Genomic DNA, 27,763 nt, shown 5'->3' on the forward strand with positions numbered 1-27,763 from the left:
TCTATTTTGGGAATCTTGACTCCAGGTGCCGAGATTTTGACATCTCCGGGAACGGAGGCTGCTTTCAGGTCAGCTTCGTGAAGACTGACGTCACACGTGGGAAGTGAGACATCGACTTTGGCTAAGGTAACATCTTCGTCTACCTTGGGAGCTTTGATTTCTGGTTTAGAAAATCCCATAGAAGGCACCTTGACTTTTGGCATGTGTATTTTCATCCCTCTTGCCTCTGCTTTCCCTGTCTCAACTTCAATACTGCTTTCCATGTTGGGAACTTTCACTTCAAATCCCCCCTCTTTCCTTTCGCCTTGTGATTTGGGAAGGCAAATATCTGCCTCTACCTTTGGAAGACCAACCTGTACCTGGGGAGCCTTGACTTTGGGAAGCTTCACACTCGGCAGCTTAACGTCAGGTATTTTAATTTTCCCCTTCTCACCATCTTTTCCTGCAGAAGTCCCGATTTCCAGTTCAGCACTTGGAGCCTGGAGGGCAGGTCCTGACACTGTTATCTCTCCTTCTGCCCCAGCTGATGGCACTGTCACCTGTGGCTCTTTCACGCTTGCTTCAACACCTGCTGCTCCACCACTGGTCTCTTTTGTGGTGGACCAGCCAAATGAAGGCATGCCGAATTTTGGCATTTTGAACTTACTTTCTTTTCCTTTAGCATCTTTATCAGTGGCTTTTATTTCACCTTCTATCTTTACCGCTTTAGCTGTTGCTTCTGGGCCTTGAATGTCCACCTCTGTCTTTGGAAGAGAAACGTCTACTGATGGGAGGGTGATTTCCATCTTTGGTACTTGAATGTCTGCTTTAGGCATTTTGGGCATTTTGAGTAATGGCATTTGGATTTTCCTGCCTGAGCCTTCTGTCACAGGATTAATTTGCACTGGTGCTTTTGGGACCTTCTTGTCAGTTTCCAGTCCTTCCATTTTTATAGTTTTCTCGTGTATGTCAGTTTCCAGTTTGTGTAATGTGATTTCACTTTCTGGCTGCTTTCCCTTATTGATGCAAATTCCAAACTTTTCTTGTTGTATATCTGATATTTGAATCTTATCCTGCTCACATTCTTCATTTTTCTCTTTTTCTTGTTTTGTTTTTCCTGTTTCTTTTGTTGTTGTTTTTATTTCTAGACCTTTTATTTGAATCGAACCGTATTCTAGGTGATCCCTCATTTCTTTATTTGTTATTCCTTCTTCAGGATATTGTAGAAGAATTTTGGTAGGTTTTTGTTCTGATGAACCTTTTTGTTTCTTTTTTCTGGTCCTTGGTAATGCTTGCGGTATTTGTTTGCTTTGTGTGTCTTTGAGACTAGGTTTTTGTATTTCTGATGTAGATTTTGATATTTGTTTTGTTATTGGTGTTGTTTTAGTAGTAGATTTAGATGTTGCTATCTGGTCCTTTTGTTTTTTAATGTTAATTTCAACTTCAGGGCACTTCTTTGTATAGATTGGTAAGCCATTTTCCATGTCTTTTAAGTCTTTTTTGACATTTTCTTGTATTTCACCTGCTTTTGTTTCATATGCAGAAGACATAGTATATTGTACAGTTAGTATTTCTGGAGTTTCCATGCTGATATCTTCTTTCCGTATTTTATCCTTTTTTGTTGGTGTCACGGTTTTTATTTCTAATCTCTGCTTCTCTTCTGTTTCTGCTTTTGTTCTATGCATTTTGAATCCAATATTAGGGAACTTCTGTTTCTTTTGGCTTCCTTTTTTCTCTTTAGCACAGAATTCTTCTTGTTGTAATTGTGACTCAGTGTCAGTGCTTGTTGGGGAAATATCTTGTATAGCATGCTCATATGCATCTGATGTACTATGAGATCTTCTGTGCCCCAAAATCTTTTTATTTTTCATTGACTGGAATTTGGGCCATGACAATCTCTCTTTTCTGGGTTGTTTTGTTCTTCCCAACCTTTGTTTTACAATTTCCTTTTCCTTGTCTTCTTTTGAAATAATCTTTTCTGAAATTTCCAGTGTTGTTCCACAAATTTTTTCATTAAGCTCTTTTTCCTGAAGAAGAGGTTGTTTTTTGTAAATATGAATATAAAATGTGTATAATGTTCATCTTCTTTTGTTTAAAATCAGCTACTTTTTGGACATATAAACACACTAAAAATAGTGGGTGCAATACAATCAAAAGTTACATGAAATGAAATTATTATATTAAGTTAATAGATGTATATAGCTACCGAAGTCTAGATTCTATATAAAACATCCTGGCTTGTAGTCAACAGCAACTCCTAAATATATTTTATTCTGAGATTATTCAATTTGCAAAGTGAGAAATAAGATACATTTTAATCAGATGGAGACCCATGATTAGATTCTGTTGTGACAGATGTCAATGACTAAATCAGTATTGACTATAGGTGCTCAAAAGAACAGCCATTTTTTGTTGACATTTTATATGTTGAAATATTCCAACCATGGCTAATACTGACTTCATTTGGAGCAGGCTCAGATCCCTAGGATACCTAGTTGAACTCTAAAACATTGTGACTAAAAATATGTTCTAAAAATTTGTCCTTACCGTTTGATGATTTTATATTTTCTCTATCACTAGTTTATAGTCGAAGAACCAAATCCCTTTCACACTCTGGATCTGTTCTTGTTTCCATTCACTGTAATGGAAGCTGGGTCAGGCTCTGAGTCCTACCTTCAACAAAACTAAACTACCATCATATTCAATAAAGAAAAGGAGTACTTGTGGCACCTTAGAGACTAACAAATGTATTTGTTAGTCTCTAAAGTGCCACAAGTACTCCTTTTCTTTTTCGCGAATACAGACTAACAAGGTTGCTACTCTGAAACCCATCATATTCAATGTAAGTTTAGCTTGATTAAGGACTTAAGTGAAATACTCCCTTGTAGACAGGACTTAATTTGGACTGAAGAAGTGCATACTTTTTGTGCTGGCTTTCTGCATAGGAGTGGATTTCACCCTGAGTGAGCACTGTAGGTTTTGTCCAACAGTATCATAAAGGTAGTAAAGTGAAGCATGTGTGTGTTTGCAGGACAAGGGCCTGTATTTTCCCATCTCCAATGGTATTATATAATGGACGTTTGTAGTATTTTCCTATACTTTCTAACATGATACAGAAATAATTTTACCTGACTTATTTTTTCCTTCTTGGGTTGTTCTGTAGAATGTATTTTTTCTAGCTCTTCTTTCCCACCAAATTTTCTTTGGAGACTGAATTGTACTTTGTATGGTTCGGAATATTGAAGAATCTTGAGTGCATCTTCATATTTGATATTATCAAAAAATATTGTGGCACTTAATAGCTGATCACCTGCAAATGGTACCAGACATTTTATTTTAAAATATCAGTTTGCTATATCATGCGGTTTTTCAAATCACATTGTTCTTGATGATCATATAAACATGAAGGGTCATAAACATATGATGATTATATAAAGCATATCATGATTTGTTTTAATACGTATGCTTTGGAGTTTTATTTGTTTAAATAGTATTATTTATTGTATTATTGTGTATTCATGCACATAATAGTTCATAAAAGGCTTACTGCATATTGGGCCACAGTCTTCATAGATGTAAGTTACTTTTACCTTTGAAATTTAATGAATTAATTGTATTTTATATATATATAAATTTACTAAATTGACTAAAATTACTGACTAGTTCTAGTGAAGAGTAGTGTATTCCATGATTTATAGGAAATCCATATTTCATTATTATTTCAGGTTCTGAGTCTGCAAACTGCTCATGGGAGTAAAGTTAAACATGTGTATTGGTGTTTGCAGGACAGGGACCTATTTTTACTAGTATCTGAAAATATGATTGTGTGTGTGTACTTATACACAAACTTTGTGATTTTTATTTTTTATCAAATTTCTAGATAATACTGTTTTTAAAAAATCCTGAATATCAGACTGTACCTTCTCTCAAACTGAATATTTTCGAAGCAGGGGATCCCTTGACCACTTGTTTTACAAATATTCCTTCACTTCCTCCACCAGTCACACTAAAACCACTAGCACCAGATGCCACTTCTGTTTTCATGGTCACCTCCATAGACGCCTAGATGCCCAGAAAGATGTCATGTTTAAATTCATTGTTAATTCACACCGACCACTTGAAACTATACTGAAATCTTCCTCTCACACAAAAAATGAGCACTTTCGGACATACTTACCATATCTCACTCAAGAAAGATTGCTTAAAAATGGGAACTTATATGTACAATATGGGCAAAGTGCTGAACACCTTGACTCCATTCCAGTGGGACTGTGCAAATATTTAAAGTTAAGCAGATGCTTAAGTATTGTGTTGGATAGGGGGCAGATTGCTCAGCTCAAGTCTTGCTGGGGGAGCAGAAAGACAGAGCTTCAGGGAGGAAGGGCTGGGTCCTCTCTTTAAAGTTCATTTCATTTGCCCCAGGCCCAAGCTGTACAGGCACCAACTTTCCAATGTGCTGGGGGGGTGGTGGACCCCTGGCTCTGCCTGGGCCCCGCCCCCCGCCCCACTCATCCCTTCCCCCAAGGCTCCATCTCTTTCTGCCCTCACTCCACCCCCACCTCGCCTCTTCCCGCCCTTTTCCACCCCCTCTCCCAAGCGCGCCACACCCTCGCTTCTTCCCCCTCCCCCCCAGAGACTCCTGCATGCCGTGAAACAGCTGATCATGGCAGGTGGGAGGTGCGGAGACAGAGGGGGAGCTGCTGAACAGCGGGTCCCACCAATGGGCAGGAGGCACTGGGTAGGTGGGGAGAGCTGATGGGGGGCTCCCAGTGGGTGCTCAAAACCCATCATTTTTTCCCCATGGGTGGTCCAGCCCCAGAGCACCCATGGAGTCGGCGCCTATGCCAAGCTGGGCTGAGTACCTGAGGGTCTGTCTTCCTGCTCTCACAGCACCCTTTGACAGGAGTTTGGCCTTCTCCACAGTTCTTTGCTGTTGGGTTTTTGAGGCAGGGAATGTTTTTTTGTTCTGTATTTGTACATCATCTAGCACAGTGCGGTCCTGGTTCATGACAAGGGCTCCTAAGTACTACGATAATACAAATAGTAAATAATAATGCACTTTCAGGAATGTGTCAGACATCAGATTATGTTGGCTCCTCTATATGATTGGTCAGAAGTGAGCAATAGATAACAATTATATTAATTTGTTAATGAATCCTTCTTTTATTGCCATTCAGATCTTCCATTGTCAGTTTCTGGCCCTGTATTTCCTTGAATGGGCCAGATCCTTGACCGGGGTAAGTCACCATAGCTCCATTTATATCAGCTGATGATCTGCCCAAGTGTGAGTTTTGAGTGTATAAAAATGTAGACTCTTATTTTAAAAAGGCTGTATATTAAACTTCCCCCAAATAGATAAAATAATGGTAGGGTCTGATGACAATCATACCAAGAAAATTGGCTTTTATGTGTCTATGTATGGCAGCAACCTATAAGAAATGTGGGAGGTCACTCACTCTTCTTAGAATACTGCAATCCTGAGATCAGCCGAGCAAATAAAAGAGAGGGGGGTATCGCAGAAGAGTGTGTACCTGTATTCCCAGCTAGGGATTAGAGGGCACATCTGAAAGCAAGTGTCAGCTGTCAAATGACAGAGATGGAATTAGACACTTTTCAAAATATAAGGTTATTTGCAGTGTTGTTGTCATCTTATTTCCTTTTCTTTATTCTGTGTGTTCATCTCCATCACCTCACGTACTCGCAGTGACAGAATGTACCCCTGTATTTGCACCCTACACACTACATGTACAAAGTATGTCTTATTAGGCATCATTTGAAAACTCATAATTTGCTGGTCAGTATTGTCCTGATAAAATATGTGTGGCAACATTGTATGTAAGTTTATAAGATTTCCCTGTATGGTGTACATTTCCAAACCCCACAGTCCTGCCCAAGCAGACATTGGCAAACAGGTCTGTCCTAAACAAAGGAATATGTGCTCTGCTTAATTTGCATGTAAGCTGTAAACAGTCTTCACGCAGGAAAGGAATATAACGGAAGTTCAAACAGGTGGAAAAAACAGCAGGGAACATCCTTCCACATAGACTCTTGGCCTCCTAGTGCCAGCTGGAAAGGTTTTTCAGGAGAGGGACTGAAACTGTAAAGAGGAGGGACAAACACCCCAATACACCCCTCTCTCTCCCTACCCATCACATTCTCTGCACCTGAAGCGACAACAAAGCACCTGTTGGACTCTGGGAGAGGGGTCCTGATTTACAGGTTTTGGTCGGTAAGATTGCTGAAAGCATGTGGTGAGAAACTTTGCTTGACTCTGACATAGTTTGTTACGTTAGGCATTAGTAAACATCTTATCTTTATTTTTCTTGTAACCTGTCTGACTTTTATGCTTCATTAGGTGTACTTACTTTAAATCTATTCCTTTGTAGTCAATAAACTTGTTTTGCTGTTTTATGTAATCCAGTGTATTTAAATTGAAGTGTCTGGGAATAACTCCATTTGGTTCAAGTTGTGTGCATATTAGTCTCATAAAGGAATAATGGACTTAATATAACTTGTATTGTCCAGGAGAATGCTGGCAAGTACAGGACATACATTTCTGGGGAAAATCTAAGATGGGGGTGGGCGTGTTGGGGTTACTCTGCAGTATTGTCAAAGCTGGTGCGAACCAGAGTGTCACCCACATGTAGCTAGCAGGCTACAGTTACATACACTCAGAGTGTGGCTTGCATGCTGGAAGACTGTGAGCAGCCAGGTGGGAGCTACTTTAGCAAGGCATTGTAAGGCACCCAAGGTTGCAGGGCAGGGGTGATACAGCTGCTCATTAGTCTGGATTGTACCCTGGTGTGTCACACACACCTGTGAAGCTTTTATACTGTAGAAAACAATGAGCCTAACTGTAAAAAATTGCTCTGGGGTTTTTACAGAGGTGTGGTATGTAAGATCATACTCTCTCTTTACCCCACCCCATTAAGGCAGGAGCTTTACATTATAACGAAGTTCTTTCCATTGGGAAGGGGAAAATATCAGTGGTGCATACATTTTCATGACGCAGTAATTTCTTGTGATTTACATGGTATACAATATGCAAAAGTATACAATAGGAATCTTATTTATTTAGCAGGTTGCCAAAACTCATCTGAATCCATTGCTCTTTCTCCTCTATTTACTCCTGCCATATTTGTACTTTCTAATGAAATTTGCTTTCTGTGTAACCTTTTAAACTCACCTGTGAATGACTCATTTTTTGTTTTTCTGTAGAATATTTTTTGTTCTCTGTATCTTCTTGTAGCTGGAAAAGCAATTGTAATTATTTAGTGTTCGGCTAAGATAGTACTGTAAAGTTCACACAGAGATTATATGGCCTCTGCCTTGCTCAAAACAGGGCTCTAGCCTATATTTTGGTGAGAGCTAAAATTCATAATTCACACTGAAGTCTATTACTGTTTTAAAAACCAGTAGCGGATGTCTCCATTAGAGTCTATAATATTAATTTTCACTTCAGTGTGTGTGGATTTAACCACATGATAGGAGCTGTGCAGTTTGTTCGGTTTGCTGGCAATTAAAGAAAATAGTTTCAGTTCAAACTGAAAACAAATTTTTTTGAATTTTTGGTGACTTAAAAAGCCAAAAAAAAAATCATTTCAGCTCAGTCAAAACACACAATGCTTCATTTTGGTTTTGAGCATTTTTAACATTTTTAAATATTGTAAATAAAATTAAAAGACATTTCAAAATGAGAAATCATTTTACAGAATATTTTTACAACCAAGCCATTTAGATGAAACCAACAAGAATTCCCAAATATTTTGATTTCACTTTTTTTTGCCGGAACAAACTGTACGTCAGTCACGCTGTGGATCCATCATGCTCGTCTAAACATGCATGTCTGAGGTAAAAAAAAAGGGGGGGGGATATCTAACCATTTTATCTGGGACAGCTACCTCAAAAAAGGGACAATCCTGGGAAACCCTGGGCATTGTGTATAACCCCACAACGAGCAAGAAGGATGTGGGCTCAATCAGCTCCGCCCCACTACACCTGCAGTAGCTGTCAAACTTAGAGGGAGGAGCTAAAAGCTCAGTGGGGTACTGACCAGAAAGGAGAGCAGATATCTGGCTCTGATTCAGGGGCAGGAGACTGTCTGCATCCAGGTAGTTGTGTTGGCCTGCTGGTAGATAGAGCCTCCCTGAAGGAAGGCAGGCTAGCTTGCAACTGGGAGTACAAAGCAGTTGTGAAGGCAAGATGGAGGAAGTGAGTTTCCCAGGCTTCTGCATGCTGGTGGTGGGACAGGAAAACTCCCTCAGGGTCAGGAACTACCCTGCTAGGGGAGTAGAGAAACTCTCCTGCAGCAAAGCCACATGAGTGGCAGAAAGTGCTAAAGCTCTGCAGTGAGCTTGTGAAAGGGGTCTAGAGAGAGAGAGAGAGGCTGACAGACAATGAGCCTTGGACAAGGCTGTGGGAAAGGCTCAAGACAGGTGGAGGAAGGAAGTGATCCAAGGAGGAAGCAAGGGGTCTGTGTAGACACACCTTGGCTGCTTATTAAAGGGTTCCTGGACTGGAACCCAGAGGGTAAGGGAAGGTTGAGGAAGGTGTGTGGAAAGCCCCCTTACCCCAGGGTTCAGGCTAATGAATCTGGAGTTGGGCTGAAAACCCAACATGAGGTTGGTGAACTGTTGTTTGTTGGACTCTTGGGTTACCCCAAAGAGGGTCGGACTATCTATGCTCCAGCCACAGGGCTGAGTCACAAGAAGAGGTGGTGCACCTAAATAGCCATTTGTCAGAGGCAAGAGAGGGAGGATCCTGTGGCATTTCATGTAGCCACAAGAGGTTGCTTCAGTGGTGAGTCACACTTGTACAGCATCACACTAATTAAATCTTTACCCTTTAATTATCCAAGAAATACAGATAATTCCAACGACTATATTATATAAACTTGATTTTAGGCTTTTTATTTACAGGTTATATCTTCCAGAAAGTTGTTTCCTGATACTCTCCACCCCACCTCCAATCAGGAAAGAATGAGGAAAAAATCCTTTAATGCTTTACATTTTCATATAGAAAACCAAATATTTTCTTAATGTAATGTATATATTACTGATCATGCTTTTTCTTCATAATGAAATGTCAGCTGAATCCTGAAACTCTCCTGCCCATAAATACAAGTAATATGCACTATTTGGTAAACTAAACGGGCTAGGAAAGGATTGACAAGGTGAGGATGTGGATTTCAAAGTACTTTTCCATAAAGGTCCAAATCCTAGTCCTACAGAAGTCAATGGGATTTTTGCTAATAAGCCCCAAAAGATGAGAATTTAGCTAAAAATGAATTGGGTGTAACATGAAAACCTTATCTATGTCTTGCCTTTTTGTTAAAATATTCTTCTTCTATGGAATACTCATAAACTGGAGAGGATCCTTGTGGCCTTGGCCGTATGTTTTCTATTGTCACTTCATTGACCTGCGAGAAAGAAATGAGGGGAAATAATGGTCATCATTTAGCAAACAGTAATCCCTATTGGTTGGGAGGCAATGAATTTAATATAAAATTCCTCTCTGTGCAAGCTTGATACCAGTGATGGTAGCTGCAGAATGGCCGTTCGTTATTTCCTTTTGGGGCAAACATAATTCCTGTTTAAGAATTTGATGTAAATAACAGAGGATATAGTTCTTGGAAACAGAAATGATGCTTTCACAATGTCTTTCTGAACTAAGGATAATTTGAAATCCAGACAGATTAGACAGAAATAATGATCACAAGAGCTTATGACGACTTTCTCCCCTTGTTTTGGGGCTAAATTATCAGATGTGCAGATGTACAGATAATTTAATTATCAGTAACCTCAGATGTGCAGTGGAGCCTCATAGCAGTTAGAATTCCTAGGAGGAATTCTGGCTGATTCAGCAAAATTCCTTCTGGGGTCTCTGAAGAAGCTCATGCCAGTGGACAAGTTAGACCATCCTTGAAACAAAAATTCAACCACTATGAAAACGAGAATTTGCTATATCATAGAATATAACTTTTACTGGCATGTTAGAAATCTCTGAGAGGGAAAAGCCCTCCCTTTAATGCAAAGAGCCCCACTCTAATGCATGTTACATTGCCCCAAATTCTGTCCTTTGAAATTCTGTATATCTGAAAATCAGTTTATCAGAAGGCCAGTCTGGCTGTCAGGATGTCTCCTTAACAGAAATAATAATAGACACATCTTTGTGAAAAAAAATTGTAAATAAAATATTAATTCTCAAGCTTTCAGAAGTAAACAGTAACATTACTCACAGAATCGTCTTCTTCTGCATCAGCCTCAACCTCAGGCTCCCCTGGTCTCAGCTGTATGCCAGAACCTGGAAACAACATATGAGCCATCAATCTAGGTGCCGCTCCATCAACTCAGTGCACAAGGCAGTGAGTTTTACAAATATAAAGTTTACAGAGCAGTATGGTTATGGAAAGTCACAGAATGGCCTGATATCCAATCTTTATGGCACGGTTTCTCAAATTTCATCCTGCTAGTCTTCCCAAAGGTACAAAAAATAGTCACACCTCCACTGATGAAAACTATGTAAAGAAAAAAGAAGAAAGAACCCTAGAAAAATACATTACAAGCTGGCAGGAATCTTTTAAATTAATGGGAAGGATTGTGGCCTAATGGCTCGAGACAGGCACTAAGCATCAGGACCTCTGAGTTCTATTCCAAGCTCTTCAATTGACTTGCACACTCAAAGAGACAGGAAAGCATACAGCAGTCAGGTAGCCTGAAATAATAGTTCCTGAAATGTGGGAATTGCCTCATGTCGTGGGTGTTAATGCTGAAGCTTAATGATGGCATTTTAAATATCAACATTAACTATTTTTCACAAATCATTTTAGCTGAAGCATCTAGCTAATGTGCTTATTCATAATTGTTTGGTGCATTGGAGGATATTGAGACTTGGAGATGGGGGTTGGGGTTGGTTGCTGGAGTAGGAAACTTGGAGTTCCACTTTCCAAGGTGTTCAAGTCACCTCTAACCTTGTCCTCTCAGGGTGAATGAAAGAGGAAGTCCAGAACTTCCTTACTGACAACAGATTCAACTGCCTTGTGGATATGAAATCTGAAACTGCTGCCTACAGATTCTCAAGGGTTAAAATTCTCTTTCTACCAAAGCCACCACCATTCTGATGCAGTTATGCACTGGCGATATAAAAATCTGCTGTGAATGGAAAATTTGGGGGCAGTATAAAATCAGGTGACTCTAGTACCTAAATCATTAGCACATGGAATATTATGCTGGTTGCAAGATTTATTTTTCAAATATGATACAATAAAAGCATAAGAGTTTGAATTTACTTGAAGCTGCCAGAGAATTTACAAAGTGCTCCAAATTCAGTGCTGGGATATATCAGAGAACCAGGGGGCCTTGCTGTGGAATATAGGTCTAGCTTTGTGCAGAGTGCTTAGGGCCATGATAACCAAAAAGACTCAGCTGTTCTTGGTCAGTATCTGATAGCCATGGCAGGGATAGCTGAACTTATCTAGACAAAATAAAAAGCAAACTAAATCTTTGTCTGGTGGAACCAAATTTCCTAACGTTTGAAGGCTTTCCATCACTTATCTAAGGACACCAGATGTTCAGAAGTGACTGGGGATTTTGAACCCCTCAGTTTTGGGTGCCCAAACTGAAACATCTCTAAAAAACTTGATTTTCAGAGGCTGGGTTGTTTGTTGTCACTTCCTGAAAACCAGACCCCTTTTAGGTGCCTTAGGTTGGACACCCAAAAATTGAGATACCCAAAATCACTAGTTTCAGAGTAGCAGCCGTGTTAGTCTGTATTCGCAAAAAGAAAAGGAGTACTTGTGGCACCTTAGAGACTAACAAATTTATTAGAGCATAAATTAGAGCATAAATTAGAGCATAAATGCATCCGATGAAGTGAGCTGTAGCTCACGAAAGCTTATGCTCTAATAAATTTGTTAGTCTCTAAGGTGCCACAAGTACTCCTTTTCTTTTTCCAAAATCACTAGTCACTTTTGAAAATGTAGGCCTAATCTATGATGGTGTGATAGAATTGCATATTCTCTGATGTGCACATTGTTCCACTAATACTCCCCCATGAGCAAATATTCCTTTTCTTCTTGTCCTTTCTAGTCACTCCTCTTGCCCCACCCCCCCCATCAAACCTCATGCTCTATATTTTTTTTTTTACTTTGTGTTTTTATGCCACATTTAGGGTCCAATTGTCATTCATGTGAGTAGTTCTCACTCACAAATGATCCTATTAATGTCAAATAAATTTATGAGCAGTTCAGACAATGGCAAAGAGACCCACAAGCAGAATGGTCCAACTTACTGACCATTCTGAGTGAAGAATCTCCTATGTACAGTCTGATGAATGATAACCGGGATGTGTGAACAGGCCAGCCCTACTTATGTATGTTTAACCCTCTATATTGCTAATCTGTTTTCTAAGATGACTTTTTTGTTGTTGTTGGTAGCTCATCTTCATAGGGCTCTTCCCGCTATTGTTTCATTTTTCCTAATCTGTTTTTTCTTTGCATGTGAAAAATTATTTAGATAATATTATTGGTATAAAATAATAATACTCAAAAACAGCTAAACAATCTGATCAAGGATTAAAAGCGTCACTTAAATGAAGAGAACAGAGTTCTTCAAATATAAATATCCAAAACAATTCTGGGCTAAAGTTTTCAAAGAAAGCGGGTACGCAGGTTGGGCTCCTAAGAGCCTATATCATTTATATGGGCCTGATTTTTCAAAGGTGCTGAGCCATTATCAATCTCGTGAAAGTTAATGAGCATTGCAAAGGTTCAGCATCTTTGAAAATCAATACAATTCTGTTTAGAAGCCTAAATGTGTGTTTAGGAGCCTAAATGTGGGCACTGAAGTTTGAAAATTTTGACCTGGGAGGGCCAGGGGTGTGGGAGCTTTTACCCACCTGTAATTCAATGAGAGTTTTGTGTGTGTCATGGCTATAGGCCTTAGCCCAGAGCGTTTAGTTTGGTTGGTTCTTCTAAAGATGCAGCTGCAGATACCTAGTCTTATGGTGGTTACCGTAAGCCCAAGTCTTCACTGTTTTCTTGGACATTTTGTATTATTGTGTTTTCACTTAGAAAACAAAAACAAAATCACACCCACAAGCACAGGTGGCCAGCAAAGTGATTTCAGAGACTATCATTTCAGTCTCTTCACTCACTTGCTCCTCAGAGATGTCAAATGTAGCACTTGAAGTCCTGCCATGGCTAGGTTAATTATAGTGTTGAGTGTGGGTAGTTGGCAATAATGTTGTCATTTGCTACTGGAAGACAGAAAGGAAGAAATTCTCTGTACAGTTTGTAGGGCTGATTCACCCTGCTGTTCCTCCTGTTTTACCCCGGTATGACATTAGTGATTTCAGTGAAATTACCCCTTTATCAGAAAGGATCAATGCAGTTGGGAATCAAGCCCTCCGTTTCCAAAACCAGAATGGCCCTATAAACTATACCTGATTGGCTTGGTTTGCTGGGCAGAAAGCCACACCTTTTTTTGTCCTATGTGGTGACTGGATGCATTTACACTAGAAGTTCTGACTAAGGTACAATGAAACTATACAAAACATGTTAAACCACATGCTTTAAACAAAGGAAACCTATAATTACTATAGGTTTTTATCACCTGCAAGTCTAGCCTAATCCTTAGAGGACTAGGCACTAAGACTGGGATGTTCAAAAGGCCCAAGGGAATTAGGCACCTCATTCCTACTGCTTTTCAGTGACAGTTGGGCACTTAACTCCCAACCTTGACTGCTATTTTTAATTCTGATGTGAACTGTCTGTGACTGAATTCTCAGTTCATCTCTTCTCCAGGGTAAGCACAAGCAGGTAGGTGGATTGTAGCAGTGATGGAGCAAAAGGAGATTCCTGCATTTTGCCAGCGATGGGTCAACTGGGTGGGGAAACCTGATACCCACAGGTATTTTTCAAATACCTGACCAACCTACAGATAGTATTAGAGTAGCAGCCGTGTTAGTCTGTATTCACAAAAAGAAAAGGAGTACTTAAAAGGAGCATAAAAGTTTTCTTTCTACAGATAGTAGATATCTCCCATCATTCTGACTCATTCAGGGGTATTGTACATCTGACAGGCAAAACCCTCATCTTTCTCTGAACATAGAGGTGTTTAGAGATTCATCAAAAGATACACCAAAATGCAGCCATGTATTTTAAGGAGCAAATCCATCCCCAAGAGTAAAAAGACCTCTTTCTTCAGTTTTGGTTAGTGAGGGAGGGAGTACCCCTGTGCATCTCTTCCTGAAGTACTGCTAAAATTATTTACTTTTACTTCATGAAAAAATTAGGAAACCCAATCTCATCTTACCCATATAGAAATGACTTGGGTGATGGAGAGAGGAGGTCTCCTGCACAAATATCCTACCTCTCAATAAACTCTGGACATCCTGCCACTGAGTGAATATGAATCTGTCCTTGCTGCCCTCTGCCTACTCATAGGCCAGTTGCCCTCCAGATCAGTTAGCCTTGTATCCAGCCTCCTTATGCAGCCATCTGGGGCTAATGCGTCCCTTTCTGACACAGTAAAACTAGCCCCAAGATTTGGCCCAAATTTTTCTTATTTCACAAGTCACTAAATGCAAACTTATAAAAATGAGAACTACGCTGATTAATTTTGTCTTAAGCAAAGCTTTTTTTAATATATATAAATAACTGTGCCAAGAAACTGTGATTTGTGTGCATGTCATTTTCATGCTCTAAATAGCAGTTATGCCAACATTTCATAGGTTTTAATTCTTTGCATAAATCCTTGACAATCATTGCTTTGTCCAAAATGTTTTCATAAACAAAATGGAATTCATATATGTAACCACTTCCAATAGCTACTGGACTGATTTCAGAACAGAGGAATTTTTTTTTAAAGTAGGGAGTAGGAGTTGTATTGAACAGAACAAATTCATATCATAAGACTCAAAATCACATTAGCTTTTTAAAATATGTTTTTCTGATAATTTCTTTCTAGTGTGGCCAGCTCAATTTGCCTGTTTTGGGAAGGGGGAAAAAAAAAAGCAAAAATTTAAAACCAGGTAACTATTTCAATGTTCAAATCTACCGATGTAACAATTTCTAAAAAAGCAATATTTAAATGTCAAATTAAAGTGTGACAATATCAGCTAATCTAACAGTCAGTCATGCTTGAATTTGTCATTTACATTTAATTAAAATCTAGATTTAATTTGGAGACTGGGAAATTAATTTACAATAATATGTACGTATTTTTAAAGAAAATAAGAAAAAACAAGAAAATTCATATAAAATGTCATTAAAGGTATATTTTAAAAACTTGAATGAATTGCATGTGTACCAGTCATCATCCTCTCTGTTTTGCTTGCATGTTGTATCTCTTCTCCCAATCCTGTTCTGTTGTCTTGTCTTTTTAGGGCCTGATCCTGAAAACACTTTATGTATGCGAGTAATTTTGCTCATTTAAGTAGTTCCATTTATGTCTACTCACAGGGTTAAAGTTACACATGTGCATAAAAGTTTGTACAATCAGCCTCTTAGGCTTTGTCTTCACTGACATAAAGGTATTTTTACCACAAGATAACAAATGTGTGATCGTTATCTCACTGTAAAATCCTAATGGAGACAAGGCATCTGTAGTTTTTATGATGAGGTAGGTAGGTGATGTCAATACTATACTCCCTGTGTGTGGCTGACTTCACCTCGTTTAACAGTGCCTTGTCACCACTATGTTTTTACAGCGTTATAGCTAATGCATGGTAATTATCCCGTGGTAAATACACACTTTTGTTGAGCAGTGAAGACATAGCCTGTGGCTACTCATGGTAAAAAACCTCACTACCATGAGTTAAAACTTCAATTCTCTTGTCTTCACTAGGATTTTAATATGGGTTGATTAACAGGGGTTAGTTTAACAAGGGGTAAAAATTCACCTTTTTCCTAGTGTAGCCTTAGCCTGAATCAAGCTAACACTCAAGCCTTGTCTTCACCAGGAAAAAAAGTGTGTTCTTACCATGTGTTCCCTAGCATGTGGCACCTAACACAAGTAAAGACAAGGCTGTTGTAGTTTTAAAGCATATTAGCAGATAAATGCTACGCTCCCCTCTCATGTTTACCTCAACTTGTTAATGTGTGAAAACTACAAACTGCTTTGTCTTCACTGTGATTTTTTTTTACATGTTAGGGAACACCCTAAGAAAACACCCCTTTTCATGATGTGGATGCAGTCTTACTCATGGGATTAACTTTGAGTTCAGATGGAGTACATTGTGCATTGTGTTTGCAGGATACAGTCATAAATTGCAATCTCTTTAGGGCAAGGACTGTGTTTTCCTATATTGCATATTATACAGGGTCTAACACATTTTGAGCATATAATACAATAATGAAAATAATAATAGTTAGCATATTTTTGAGCCTGGGCTGGATTTTCAGAGCAATTTTGCAAATCATGAACAGTATAAATAAATGTCAAGTGACGTCACTGGATCTACTCACATGCTTAAATGTATGCATGCAGTGTTGTTGTAGCCATGTTGGTTCCAGGATATTAGAGAGAAAAGGTGGGGGAGGTAATAGCTTTTTTTGGATCAGCTTCTGTTACCTCCCCCACCTTTTCTCTCATGTTTAAATATAAGCATTTGTGTAAGCCTTTGCAGGATGGGAGCCATAATATGTATTTATCCTCAGCTAGTGTAAATTAGCGCACATAAATAATTTCACAGTATAAGGAGGATGTGATGGGATGTCCATTCCACCCAGGACTGGAAGGGGTTAAAGTGGCCAGCTAGGCCCAATTAACTTTCCAGGTTGCACCGGGAGGAAAAGCCAGGAAGCAGGAATTGATTAATCAGATTAATCCTCTACTGAACAGGAACAGGAGAGGCCTATATAAAGTCAGGTAGCTGGCAACAGAAAGGGGCTGCAGCAAAGGCTTCTGTAGTCACTCCCTGGGAGAACGGAGGTGTCAGGGGCTAGAGGCATGTAGCCTAGGTTACTCTCTGGGAGGGGAGAGTTTGGACTTGCAAACCCAGAGAAGGGGGAAAGCCAGAGAAGTAAGCACGAAAGCTTGTGCTCAGGTGGATTTGTTGGTCTCTGGGGTGCCACAAGTCCTCCTTTTCTTTTTGCGGATACAGACTAACACGGCTGCTACTCTGAAACCTGTCTCAATAAAGACTTCAAGTTAAGCTAATTCCTTTTTTCTCTGGGTAGTGTTGATACGTTGTGGGATGGGGAATTGCATTTTGAGACCTGACCTCATACTAGGAACAGACTGAAGTTTCCAATTTTTTTCCTCTGCTTTAAGAATCTTATACCGCTTTGGAATCACTTGTCAGGTTGGTAGGACTAATGTCCCCAGAGTCAACTTTCAAATATTTGAGCTGCACTCAGTAGGTGAGGAGAGGACAACCTATCAGGGAGGTAGAGGAGACATTACTAGAAATAAGGATGCTTGCAGCTAAGAACTGTTCTAATCCAAAGCACAAAGGTGGGCCCAGATAATTTCTGGGGGCCCAGATAATCTTCATCCAAGAATATTAAAGGAATTGGCACCTGAAATTGCAAGCCCATTAGCAAGAATTTTTAATGAATCTGTAAACTCAGGAGTTGTACCGAATGATTGGAGAATTGCTAATATAGTTCTTATTTTTAAGAAAGGAAAAAAGGTGATCCGGGTAACTACAGACCAGTTAGTTTGACATCTGTAGTATGCAAGGTCCTGGAAAAAATTTTGAAGGAGAAATTAGTTAAGGACATTGAAGTCAATGGTAAATGGGACAAAATACAACATGGTTTTACAAAAGGTAGATCGTGCCAAACCAACCTGATCTCCTTCTTTGAGAAAGTATCAGATTTTTTAGACAAAGGAAATGCAGTGGATCTAATTTACCTAGATTTCAGTATGGCGTTTGATACCGTGCCACATGGGGAATTATTAGTTAAATTGGAAAAGATGGGGATCAATATGAACATCAAAAGGTGGATAAGGAATTGGTTAAAGGGGAGACTACAACGGGTCCTACTGAAAGGCGAACTGTCAGGCTGGTGGGAGGTTACGAGTGGAGTTCCTCAGGGATCAGTTTTGGGACCAATCTTATTTAATCTTTTTATTACTGACCTTGGCACAAAAAGTGGGAGTGTGCTAATAAAGTTTGCAGATGATACAAAGCTGGGAGGTATTGCCAATTCGGAGAAGGATCGGGATATTATACAGGAGGATCTGGATGACCTTGTAAACTGGAGTAATAGTAATAGGATGAAATTTAATTTAATAGTGAGAAGTGTAAGGTTATGCATTTAGGGATTAATAACAAGAATTTTAGTTATAAGCTGGGGACGCATCAATTAGAAGTAACGGAAGAGGAGAAGGACCTTGGAGTATTGGTTGATCATAGGATGACTATGAGCTGCTAATGTGATATGGCTGTGAAAAAAGCTAATGCGGTTTTGGGATGCATCAGGAGAGGTATTTCCAGTAGGGATAAGGAAGTTTTAGTACCATTATACGCAGCACTGGTGAGACCTCACCTGGAATACTGTGTGCAGTTCTGGTCTCCCGTGTTTAAAAAGGATGAATTCAAACTGGAGCAGGTACAGAGAAGGGCTACTAGGATGATCCGAGGAATGGAAAACTTGTCTTATGAAAGGAGACTGAAGGAGCTTGGCTTGTTTAGCCTAACTAAAAGAAGGTTATGAGGAGATATGATTGCTCTCTATAAATATATCAGAGGGATAAATACAGGAGAGGGAGAGGAATTATTTAAGCTCAGCACCAATGTGGACACAAGAACAAATGGGTATAAACGGGGCACCAGGAAGTTTAGACTTGAAATTAGATAAAGGTTTCAAACCATCAGAGGAGTGAAGTTTTGGAATAGCCTTCCAAGGGAAGCAGTGGGGGCAAAAGATCTATCTGGCTTTAAGATTCTACTCGATAAATTTATGGAGGAGATGGTATGATGGGATAATGGGATTTTGGTAATTAATTGATCTTTAACTATTCAGGGTAAATAGGCCTAATCCCCTGAGATGGGATATTAGATGGATGGGATCTGAGTTACCCACGAAAGAATTTTCTGTAGTATCTGGCTGGTGAATCTTGCCCATATGCTCAGGGTTTAGCTGATTGCCGTATTTGGGGTCGGGAAGGAATTTTCCTCCAGGGCAGATTGGAAGAGGTCCTGGAGGTTTTTCGCCTTCCTCTGTAGCATGGGGCATGGGTCACTTGAGGGAGGATTCTCTGCTCCTTGAAGTCTTTAAACCACGATTTGAGGATTTCAATAGCTCAGACATAGGTGAGGTTTTTCGTAGGAGTGGGTGGGTGAGATTCTGTGGCCTGCGTTGTGCAGGAGGTTGGACTAGATGATCAGAATGGTCCCTTCTGACCTTAGTATCTATGAATCTATGAAGTAGGCAGGGCTCAGGGGAAAGAGCAGCAAGGTATGAGGTAGGTCAAACCTTGGCTGCTGATGAGAGAGCCCCTGAGCCAGACCCCGGAGTAGAGGATGGGCCCAGGTCCTCTTACTAGCAGCTGATGAAGTGGCACCAGCAGGGCAGTGAGCAGGAAGACTGCCTGAGCCCATTTGCCAAGAAGTACTCTGATACCCCGGAAGTAGGGAATACGTATGGTGACCTGGCCGAAGAGCCGAATCATGAAGAGGAGGCTGCAGTTCCTGGAGTGAGAGAGGTCTGCAGGGTGAGAGGATGGTGGGAGAGACACTACCAGGGTGCAATGCCTGGCCAGAGCTAATCCCCAGGATTGCCAGCAGGAGGTGCCACTGGCAGTGAGTAGAGCCTGTGACAGAAGACCTGCATAATTAGCATCTTTGAAGGTTTTAAACAAGCTCTTGTATCGATAAGCCATTTCAAGGTGTGCATTAGTAGTACGCTGGTGCAAGCACCTCACATGCATTTAGCTCCATGCCTTTAGTTACCCCAGATGTGTGCCTATTAACTCACACACTTGAGGGGTTGATTGCTGTCAGTGAACAATTCTGTAATTCTATGTATTTTTTTTATTTGAAAACCCTTTTTCAAAATATGATATTGTGGCAATCAGTGCAATGTATTCCTCCGCTCTGAGGAGTAGTGTCTGTTAAAAGCACAAGTAGGAACAATTAAGAAATGTTTTTAAGACCTTTTCTCCATTATTTTTAGTATATGAGCTATTTGTTGTTTTTTCTCAGCCCATTTTCTCTTTCTTTAAAGTGTCCTTCCTATGTGAACTCTTCCTTCTAGAAGCCTCAGAAGCCCAGTTGCACTTGCAGCTGCGGTTTATGGCCCAACGGCCAATTTCAATTCACTTTCTCTGACGAAATCTAAATTTAGGATATGAAACAGTTCCTAGGTTAGCTTCTGATTCAGGAAAACACTTGTGCCCATGCTGAACTTTAAGCATGTGCTTGAGTTTCACTATTGTCAATGGGATTTAAACACATGCGTAAGAGCCCTTCTTGGATAGGCAGGTTGTCCTGAATCTGGGCTTTTTGTTTGTACAATAGTAAGAGGGTTAACTGTAGCTGAAAGGGCATTTTGTGGTGGAAGTGGTGATAAGGGCAGTTCAAATTTGCTACTTTTTCTCTTTCAGCCCTTCACCAGCCCCTTAGCTGTATCTTTTCACCCATTCCTCCAGCATTCCCTTCCACTGCCCTTATCTTTATTCCCCATTAACTTAATAGGCTTAGGGATTGTTTGTGTTTCAATGGTGAGATCCTCGCAGAATGTCCTTTGGGGAGTTGGTGAATAGCTGAGCCATCCTCCAAAAGGTTCATGTGGCCAATCACAACAGTGCTTTGGACAGTCAGTCAACCACCAGCCTCTACTAAACTAGTGAATTCTTGGGTTTGGTCTCCCTGAAGTTCTCATAATTGAAAGTTGCCTAAATTGGAACTTTTAATTAATTAAAAAGCATCACAAACAAACCAAACCAATGTTAAAACAATAGTGAAACAGACCAACCTCATCATCTCTCCTACTCTACCATTTTCTGAGCAAAAGCGTGAATCTGCAGTATTTAAACTACTCTCAGCTCTTTGGGTTCCTTTTCTGCACTTTCCAAAATCTACTGTAATAAAGATTCATGAATCAATAAGCAGAATCACTTTCTCTTTCCTAATTGCATCATGTGGCTGGACTAGTCAGCATTTGCCAGTCCATCTGCTAAATGTGCTGTGCAAATGGTATGTACAGCATAAAAATAGTTATTGTACTCATTGTAATCAGGTGCCTAAAATATTCCAATATTCCTCCTGGTTGCCCTCTTTCTTTTTGCTCAGGTTTCAAATGAAATGATGGCCCATTGCTACACTGAAGAGTAAAAAAGCCAACACTTTTTCATAAGCTTCCAGATCTATTGTTATAAAAGAAAACCCCTGTAGATTCACTTAATGATACTGCAGTCTTGAAGGGCCATGACATGACTGATTAGTGCATCTGATTCAACTGATACTAAAACATCTTAGCTACCATTCAGCTGAGAGCCTTTTTTATTTAAAGGACAATGTTGTTTGAACACAGAAACACGAACAATACAATCTACAACCACAGGGTAATTCAGCGCCTGCCTGTTAGTATTTCCTCTTCCCAGTGGGATATTTTGCTTGAAAGAGAAACCGGGAGAACTTCCTGCTTACCACGGGTGTCATTCCCACTTTCATTAGCGGTGCTAGTGGCTATGCACTGGCATGAGCCTATGACATTCCAGTATGAATTTCCCCAAAGTTCTAGGCTGTTTGGATACATGTTTGGGTTGGAGGTGTCTTGGTTGGTCAGGTGCCCCTCCTGAGACAATCAGCAATCTCAGCTGTTAGGGAAACATCTTTCTAGATTCACTTGCTGAAGGTAAAATGTATTTGTGAAAAAAACAACAACAATAATTGGCTTTTCGTGATAAAACTACAATGAGCTGTAAGGCACGTATGCTTACCTGGCTTTCATGTGGTAAGTGTATGCCTGAAACTGAATGCTGACAGGTTAATCGAATATTGTAATATGCATCTCTAGGAAAGCTCTGGAAATATCTGCCAAGAACTGTGAGACTCATTTTCAGTAGAGATTTCCTAGAACATCCCATGTACTGTGTGACTGGAGAATAGGATTTTTTTTAAAAGTGGGGGGAGGGGAAGTGATTATTAATGACCTTGAGACGGAAAGTGGGGGCTGGAGCAGGGAGGGTGCAGAGCGGGGCTAGGTGGTTCTCCCGTCCCATCCTCTGTGGGGGCTGGCCTGGGCCCTGCCACTCCCTTGGACATTCCTCTGTGCTCCAGTTTGGGGACCACTGGGTTGGACTGACCTCTGGAGGATCTTTTATTATTTAATTTATTTATTTATTTATGACCAATTCACCTAGGACATCCAGTCAGGACCCCTTTGTGCTAGGTGCTTTTAACAGAACAAAAAGACAGTTCTTATCCCAAAGAACGTACAGCTTGTAAAACATTTTCTTTGGGCTTAACCAACTATCAGTGAAAGGTGAGGGATAGAAACATGGAAGTCAAAGCAGGATGGATATTCACACTACTCTAAGTACAAGATCTAACGAACCAAGGGTGGAAAGGGGGGGTGGATGATTTTATTAATGATTATGTTTTAACTGATATGTCTTCTTAACAAATAAAATCCCCAGACAAGGCATATTGCTCATGAAAAGAACTATCATTTACAATGGGAACCAGGAATTTAACACGCTCACTCAGGAATGAGCTGTTTCCTGGCACAGTGGCACATCTATACTGTATTTTGGAAGATAAACTTGACAGACTTAGAGGATATTTCGGAGCACGAGAATTAATGTTCTCAGGCTGGGCTATACACAGGCTTTCTCAGCATGAGTCATATTTTAAACAAGGACAGTATGCTAGTAGGAGTTTTTTCCAACCCCTTTTTTTCTTTATTGTCAAAATTAAGTTTCCCAGGTCCTGGGTTAAAGTGTTTCATCAAACAACCTCTAGAACGTCCATTCCTCATCACCTGGCTGAGGAATACTGCAGCATGATTACACTTTCTCTCCTGATCTCTATAGGAAATGCAGTTTGGTGCGGCCCACAAAACTCTTGTGTTTGCCAGGATGAAATCTCTGTTATTAATAGAACATTTTCAGGCTAACACCCAAAACTAAAATTGTTTTCCAGAGGTAATGTAGCCTTTGGCAACAAGTACTTCAGCAAAAGTTTATTAAGGGAATATCCCCACGTTTGCAGGACCATCAGGAGGCTATAACCAATGAATGAGGAGTAATATCCCAAGATACATAAAGACCACTCAGTCATAGTAAGTCTTTGAATATGTCTCTTCTGGTTCTTCCCCTTCTCCATTGGTTTGAATACAGCTGGGAGTGGTAGGATGGAGTCAATCTACCCAATGTTTTTGTGTTTTTAATGGCCATGTCTGGGAGATGGCTCATTTCTTGCAGGAAATCAAGCCTATATCAACTCGAACAATATAAAATTAACATGTCACACATTAAATGGATTAAATACTGGCTAACTGACGGGTCTCAAAATATAACTATAAATGGAGAATTGTCATTGAGCAGGTCTGTTTACAGTGGGCGTCCTGCAGGAATCAGTTCTTGGCCCTACACTATTTAAGATCTTTATAAATGACTTAGAAGAAAATATAAAATCAACACTAAGAAAGTTTGCAAATGACACAAAAATTGGGGGAGTGGTAAATAATGAAAAGGACAGGTCTCTGATTCAAATCAATTTAGATTGCTTAATAAACTAGGTGCAAGCAAACCATATGCGTTTTAATACAGCTAAATATAAATGTATACATCTGGGAACAAAAAATGTAGCCCACGCTTACAGGGGACTCTATTCTGGGAAACAGCAACTCTGAAAAAGATTTGGGAGTTGTAGTGGATAATCAGTTGAACATGAGCTCCCAGTATGGCCAAAAGATCTAATGCAATTTTGGGATGCATAAACAGGGAATCTCAAGTAGCACTGAAGAATGTATTTTACTGCTGTATTTGGCACTTGTGTGCTTGCTGCTGGAATGCTGTGTCCAGTTCTGGTGCCCATAATTCAAGAAGAAAGTTGTTAAATTGGAAAGGGTTTAGAGAAGAGCCACGAGAATTATTAAAGAATTAGAAAACCTGCCTTTAGTAAGACACTCAAGGAGCTCAATCTAGTTAGTTTAACAAAGAGAAGATTAAGGGGTGACTTGATAACAGTTTGTAAGTACCTACATGGGGAACAAATATTTAATAAAGGGCTCTTCAATCTGGCAGAGAAAAAGTGTAACAAGATCCAGTGGCTGGAAGATGAAGCTAGACAAATTCAGACTGGAAATAAGGCATGAAGTTTTAATGGTGAGAGTAATTAATCATTGGAACAATTTATGAAGGGTCATGGTGGATTATCCAACACTGACAATTGTTAAATCAAGATGTGGAGGTTCTTCTAAAAGATCTGCTCTAGGAATTATTTTGGGGAAGTTTTATGGCCTATAGGAGGTCAGTCTAGATGATCACAATGGTCCCTTCTGCCCTTGGAATTTATACCTGTGATGGGATATCCATCGCACACAAGGCAGAGTAGGTTAAGTAAGGTTAATTAACTTTATTGACTGCAACTGAGGGAGAGCCAGGGATTGAAAGACTGATGGAAGATGAAGCTCAGCTGTGCAGGTGAAGGCTGGGCTGGTATAAAGCCAGAAGTTGGCAGCAGAAAGGAGTGATAGGGAAGTAGTCTGCAGTCACTGCCTGGAAGAAGGGAGATGTGTTCAGGGCTATGGTATTAGGTAGTCTGCAGTTATTCCCTGAGAGGAGGGAGTTTGGGCTGATAAACCTGTGGGGGCCAGAAGATAAGAGCAGAGAAGTAGGAAGGAGTCCAGGGATAATAGCAACAAGGTCAGGGCACAAGCAGACTGCAGTTGCTGGACATAGGATCGGAACCCAGAGCGCAGGCCAGGCCTAGGATCCCCTACCAGCTGCTGGAGAAGTGGCACAGACTGGGCAGTGGAGCCAAAGACTGCCTGAGACAGTTGTCCAATGGGATTTTGATACCTTGGAAGGGAGGATTATAGTGACCTGGCTGGAGGGCTGAGTCACAAAGAAGGAATACACCAAGTCCTAGAGAGAGAGAGACACACATGGGGCGAGGAAAGGGATATGGGACCTGAGTGGAGTTAATCACCAGATGTGGCCACAAGGAGGTGCCCAATGGTGAGTGGAACTCTGTGGCAGTACCCTATTGAGATTTTTGTATGTTAGGCAGGCCCTCCAGGGCTATGTACCTTGTGTATGAGCTTACTGTCTCACCAGGCTTGGGAATTTTGGAATTACAAGGGAGTTATAACTTGTCACAAAACTGACTGTCTAGTTATTTTGGTTAATTAAATTGCAGCCTTTTTTTGTTAAACTGATTCTCATTAAGCTAATCCTTGATCTGTATCACAAAACAGTCTATTCAGGTAAAACTGAGTCTCTGCCTTTCCTCCACAATGTAGTGGAATAATTCCCTAATATACTGCCTTCTAGATAGCCATGAATTCAGCATTACTCCTCTAGAAAGGCAGGCAGGTGGGTATCTAATGTGAAATAAGATCCCTCAAGCTTAAGCAAGTTGTATATACTGCATTGTTGTGCATCTCCAACCCACTGAGCCAAAGAACCAAGCTTTTTCTACAATAGATTTCCTGTTTCAATGTCAAAGCTCAGCCTAGTTCCAATTTAAATACCGATCAAATAAAAAATGAATGTATTGCTTGAAGCGTACTAGATTGGCAGCCCTAGAGGTGGCAGTTTTCTGTCTAACCAGAGAACAAGTACCGTATGAGCATAGCTTTAAGCTTCCACGGTCCTCTTAAATGTGATTCAGCATTGACCTGGAGAGGCAACAAGGTAATGCAACTCATTCTTGTCCTCTCTATGGCCATAAAACCAAACCCAACCAACCAAACACCCCCCCCCACACACACACCAGTTAATACCAGTTCTAATGGTGATTGCTGAGGCGTGGACATTTGTCCAGTAGGAATAATACTGACAGCATCAATTCATATTGCATATAAAAGCAAATGTAGCACATATGGACTCTACATCACAGCCACCCATAACTCTGGATTTGAACATTAGTCAGGTGATGATACTTTGCACACCATTGTGGTATCTAGGAACATTCCCTTTCAAAACAGGAATGCAATCAAAACATTGTAGCTTTTGTACAACCATTTGTAAAGACTCATAAATATCTGCCCTTGGAAACCGCTTTGTTATTTGAGGAAAGCAACTTGTTTTGATCTTAAACATTACAAAAGAAAAGACTTGTAACTTAAATTACTCAATTTTAAGAGCAATAATGAGAGAGTCTGAGTGTGGGGGGGAATGCAACAGAAATTTTTTATAGGAAAATATTTTATATCGCTGACAAAGTTATTAGTTTCCTAAATTTAAGTTAGATAAAAATCTTTTCTGCCAAGAGACCAAAGCTGTAGCAACATAATATTTGGCACAGAACACCTTGCTTTATTTGTATGCGCTTCAAGGGAAGGAAACACTTTTAAATTCAGAAAGTTTCCGGAAACTGCAAACTCTGGGTTCACAAAAGGGAATCCAGATTTACGGATAAATCTAGATGCATCCAGATTCATCCCTGGTGCAATTCTGCTGACTTAAACAAAATTGAAGTTTGGTTGGGTTGACCTGAAGGGAGACAGATTTGCAAATACTCAGAACCCCCAAGTGACACCAATCTTCAAAAAACCTCAGCTAGTATTTAGGCACCTAAATAAGCACCACATTGTCAAAAAAGGAAAGCACTCAAAACATAGCTCTCCTGAAAAATCTTGACCATTTATTTCAGTTCCTAAATGAGAGCTGATCTCTTTTGAAAATCTGGCCTAGTTACACAGGGGGTAAACTTGGCCCACTATGTTCTAACCACGCAAGGACGTAGTTTGACAAACTTACCTTTTTGTATTTGTTAAATAATCATAATCTGTTTTCTGAACTTGCAGTTACATTGTTGGAAATTAGATAGTTATCTTCAAGTGATTAGAAAGTACATTTAGGATCATAAGATCATGGCTGTTACAGAGGGACAGACAGTGCTTGAGCTTGAAGATCACAAATTTAATTTATCAGTTTATTATAGTTTTTTGCAAAGTCCATGTGAAACATTGTGTGGGTATTGTAAATAATTTAATGTTATTCACCCTGCACCTCTCCCTCCCTGCTCCCTGGAAGCAGTGTCAGTGCCATCAATCCAGCACAGCTGGGGCACCCAAAAATAATAAACCAATGTTCACACCCAACGGAGAAAAATATGGTTTAGTTAAGGAATCAGACTTCAGTTGTATGTTTCGCAAGGGTTATTATAAAAATAGTGAAAATAATTTTTAAAGCTATGAAAAAATATCTCCTTGATAGGTCTTGGGTTTCCTTTTAAGTCTCATATAGTAGAGAACATAATTGCACTGTACTTTCTAGCTCCAGCAGGCGGTGAATGAACTGAAAGGGATGGGGTTGTTTCAAAAATCTAAAAAACATCATGTCTTGCCTTGCATTACTAATCGTAACACTGATGTATAATAGTTCCAGCTGTACAAAGCAGTTCTATTAAGTAGAAAATAATGGCATCTTTATCAAAATGCATTGCTGTCTTTTTATCATGTAGCTTGGCATGGAGGACTATTTGCATGTAAAGGTTAAACATATTTTGTGAATTAAAATAACTTCAGAGTGCATTCTTCCTGGAGCTACATAGTTAACATTTTCTTCACAAAAAAATGTAGTGCCGTGTTCAGACGTAATATATACAAGAGCTGTGATGATTTGGGGAATCTATGTACTATTTATGAATTCTGGTT

The 27,763-nt window shown here is 39.9% G+C and overlaps 1 protein-coding gene across 3 annotated transcripts in view; it reads right to left on the bottom strand.

Annotated features, from left to right (window-relative positions):
* The window catches only part of AHNAK2 (AHNAK nucleoprotein 2), a 69,016-nt gene that overhangs the window by 18,000 nt on the left and 23,253 nt on the right, over nt 1-27,763 (bottom strand). Inside the window, exons 2-7 of one of the 3 annotated variants that reach the window (XM_043517742.1) lie at nt 10,217-10,281; nt 9,302-9,397; nt 7,166-7,228; nt 3,900-4,041; nt 3,108-3,289; nt 840-2,006 (exon numbers count right to left, since the gene is read on the bottom strand). In XM_043517742.1, the coding sequence (XP_043373677.1) occupies nt 840-2,006; nt 3,108-3,289; nt 3,900-4,041; nt 7,166-7,180 (1,506 nt within the window). In that variant the 5' untranslated portion in view covers nt 7,181-7,228; nt 9,302-9,397; nt 10,217-10,281. Of the gene's footprint in view, nt 1-800; nt 2,007-3,107; nt 3,290-3,899; nt 4,042-7,165; nt 7,229-9,285; nt 9,398-10,216; nt 10,282-27,763 lie in introns of all 3 variants that reach the window. The other 2 variants (XM_043517740.1, XM_043517741.1) reach the window with 2 other exon arrangements.

Source organism: Dermochelys coriacea, chromosome 6 (assembly GCF_009764565.3).
Source record: "Dermochelys coriacea isolate rDerCor1 chromosome 6, rDerCor1.pri.v4, whole genome shotgun sequence".
NCBI classification, from domain to species: domain Eukaryota; kingdom Metazoa; phylum Chordata; order Testudines; family Dermochelyidae; genus Dermochelys; species Dermochelys coriacea.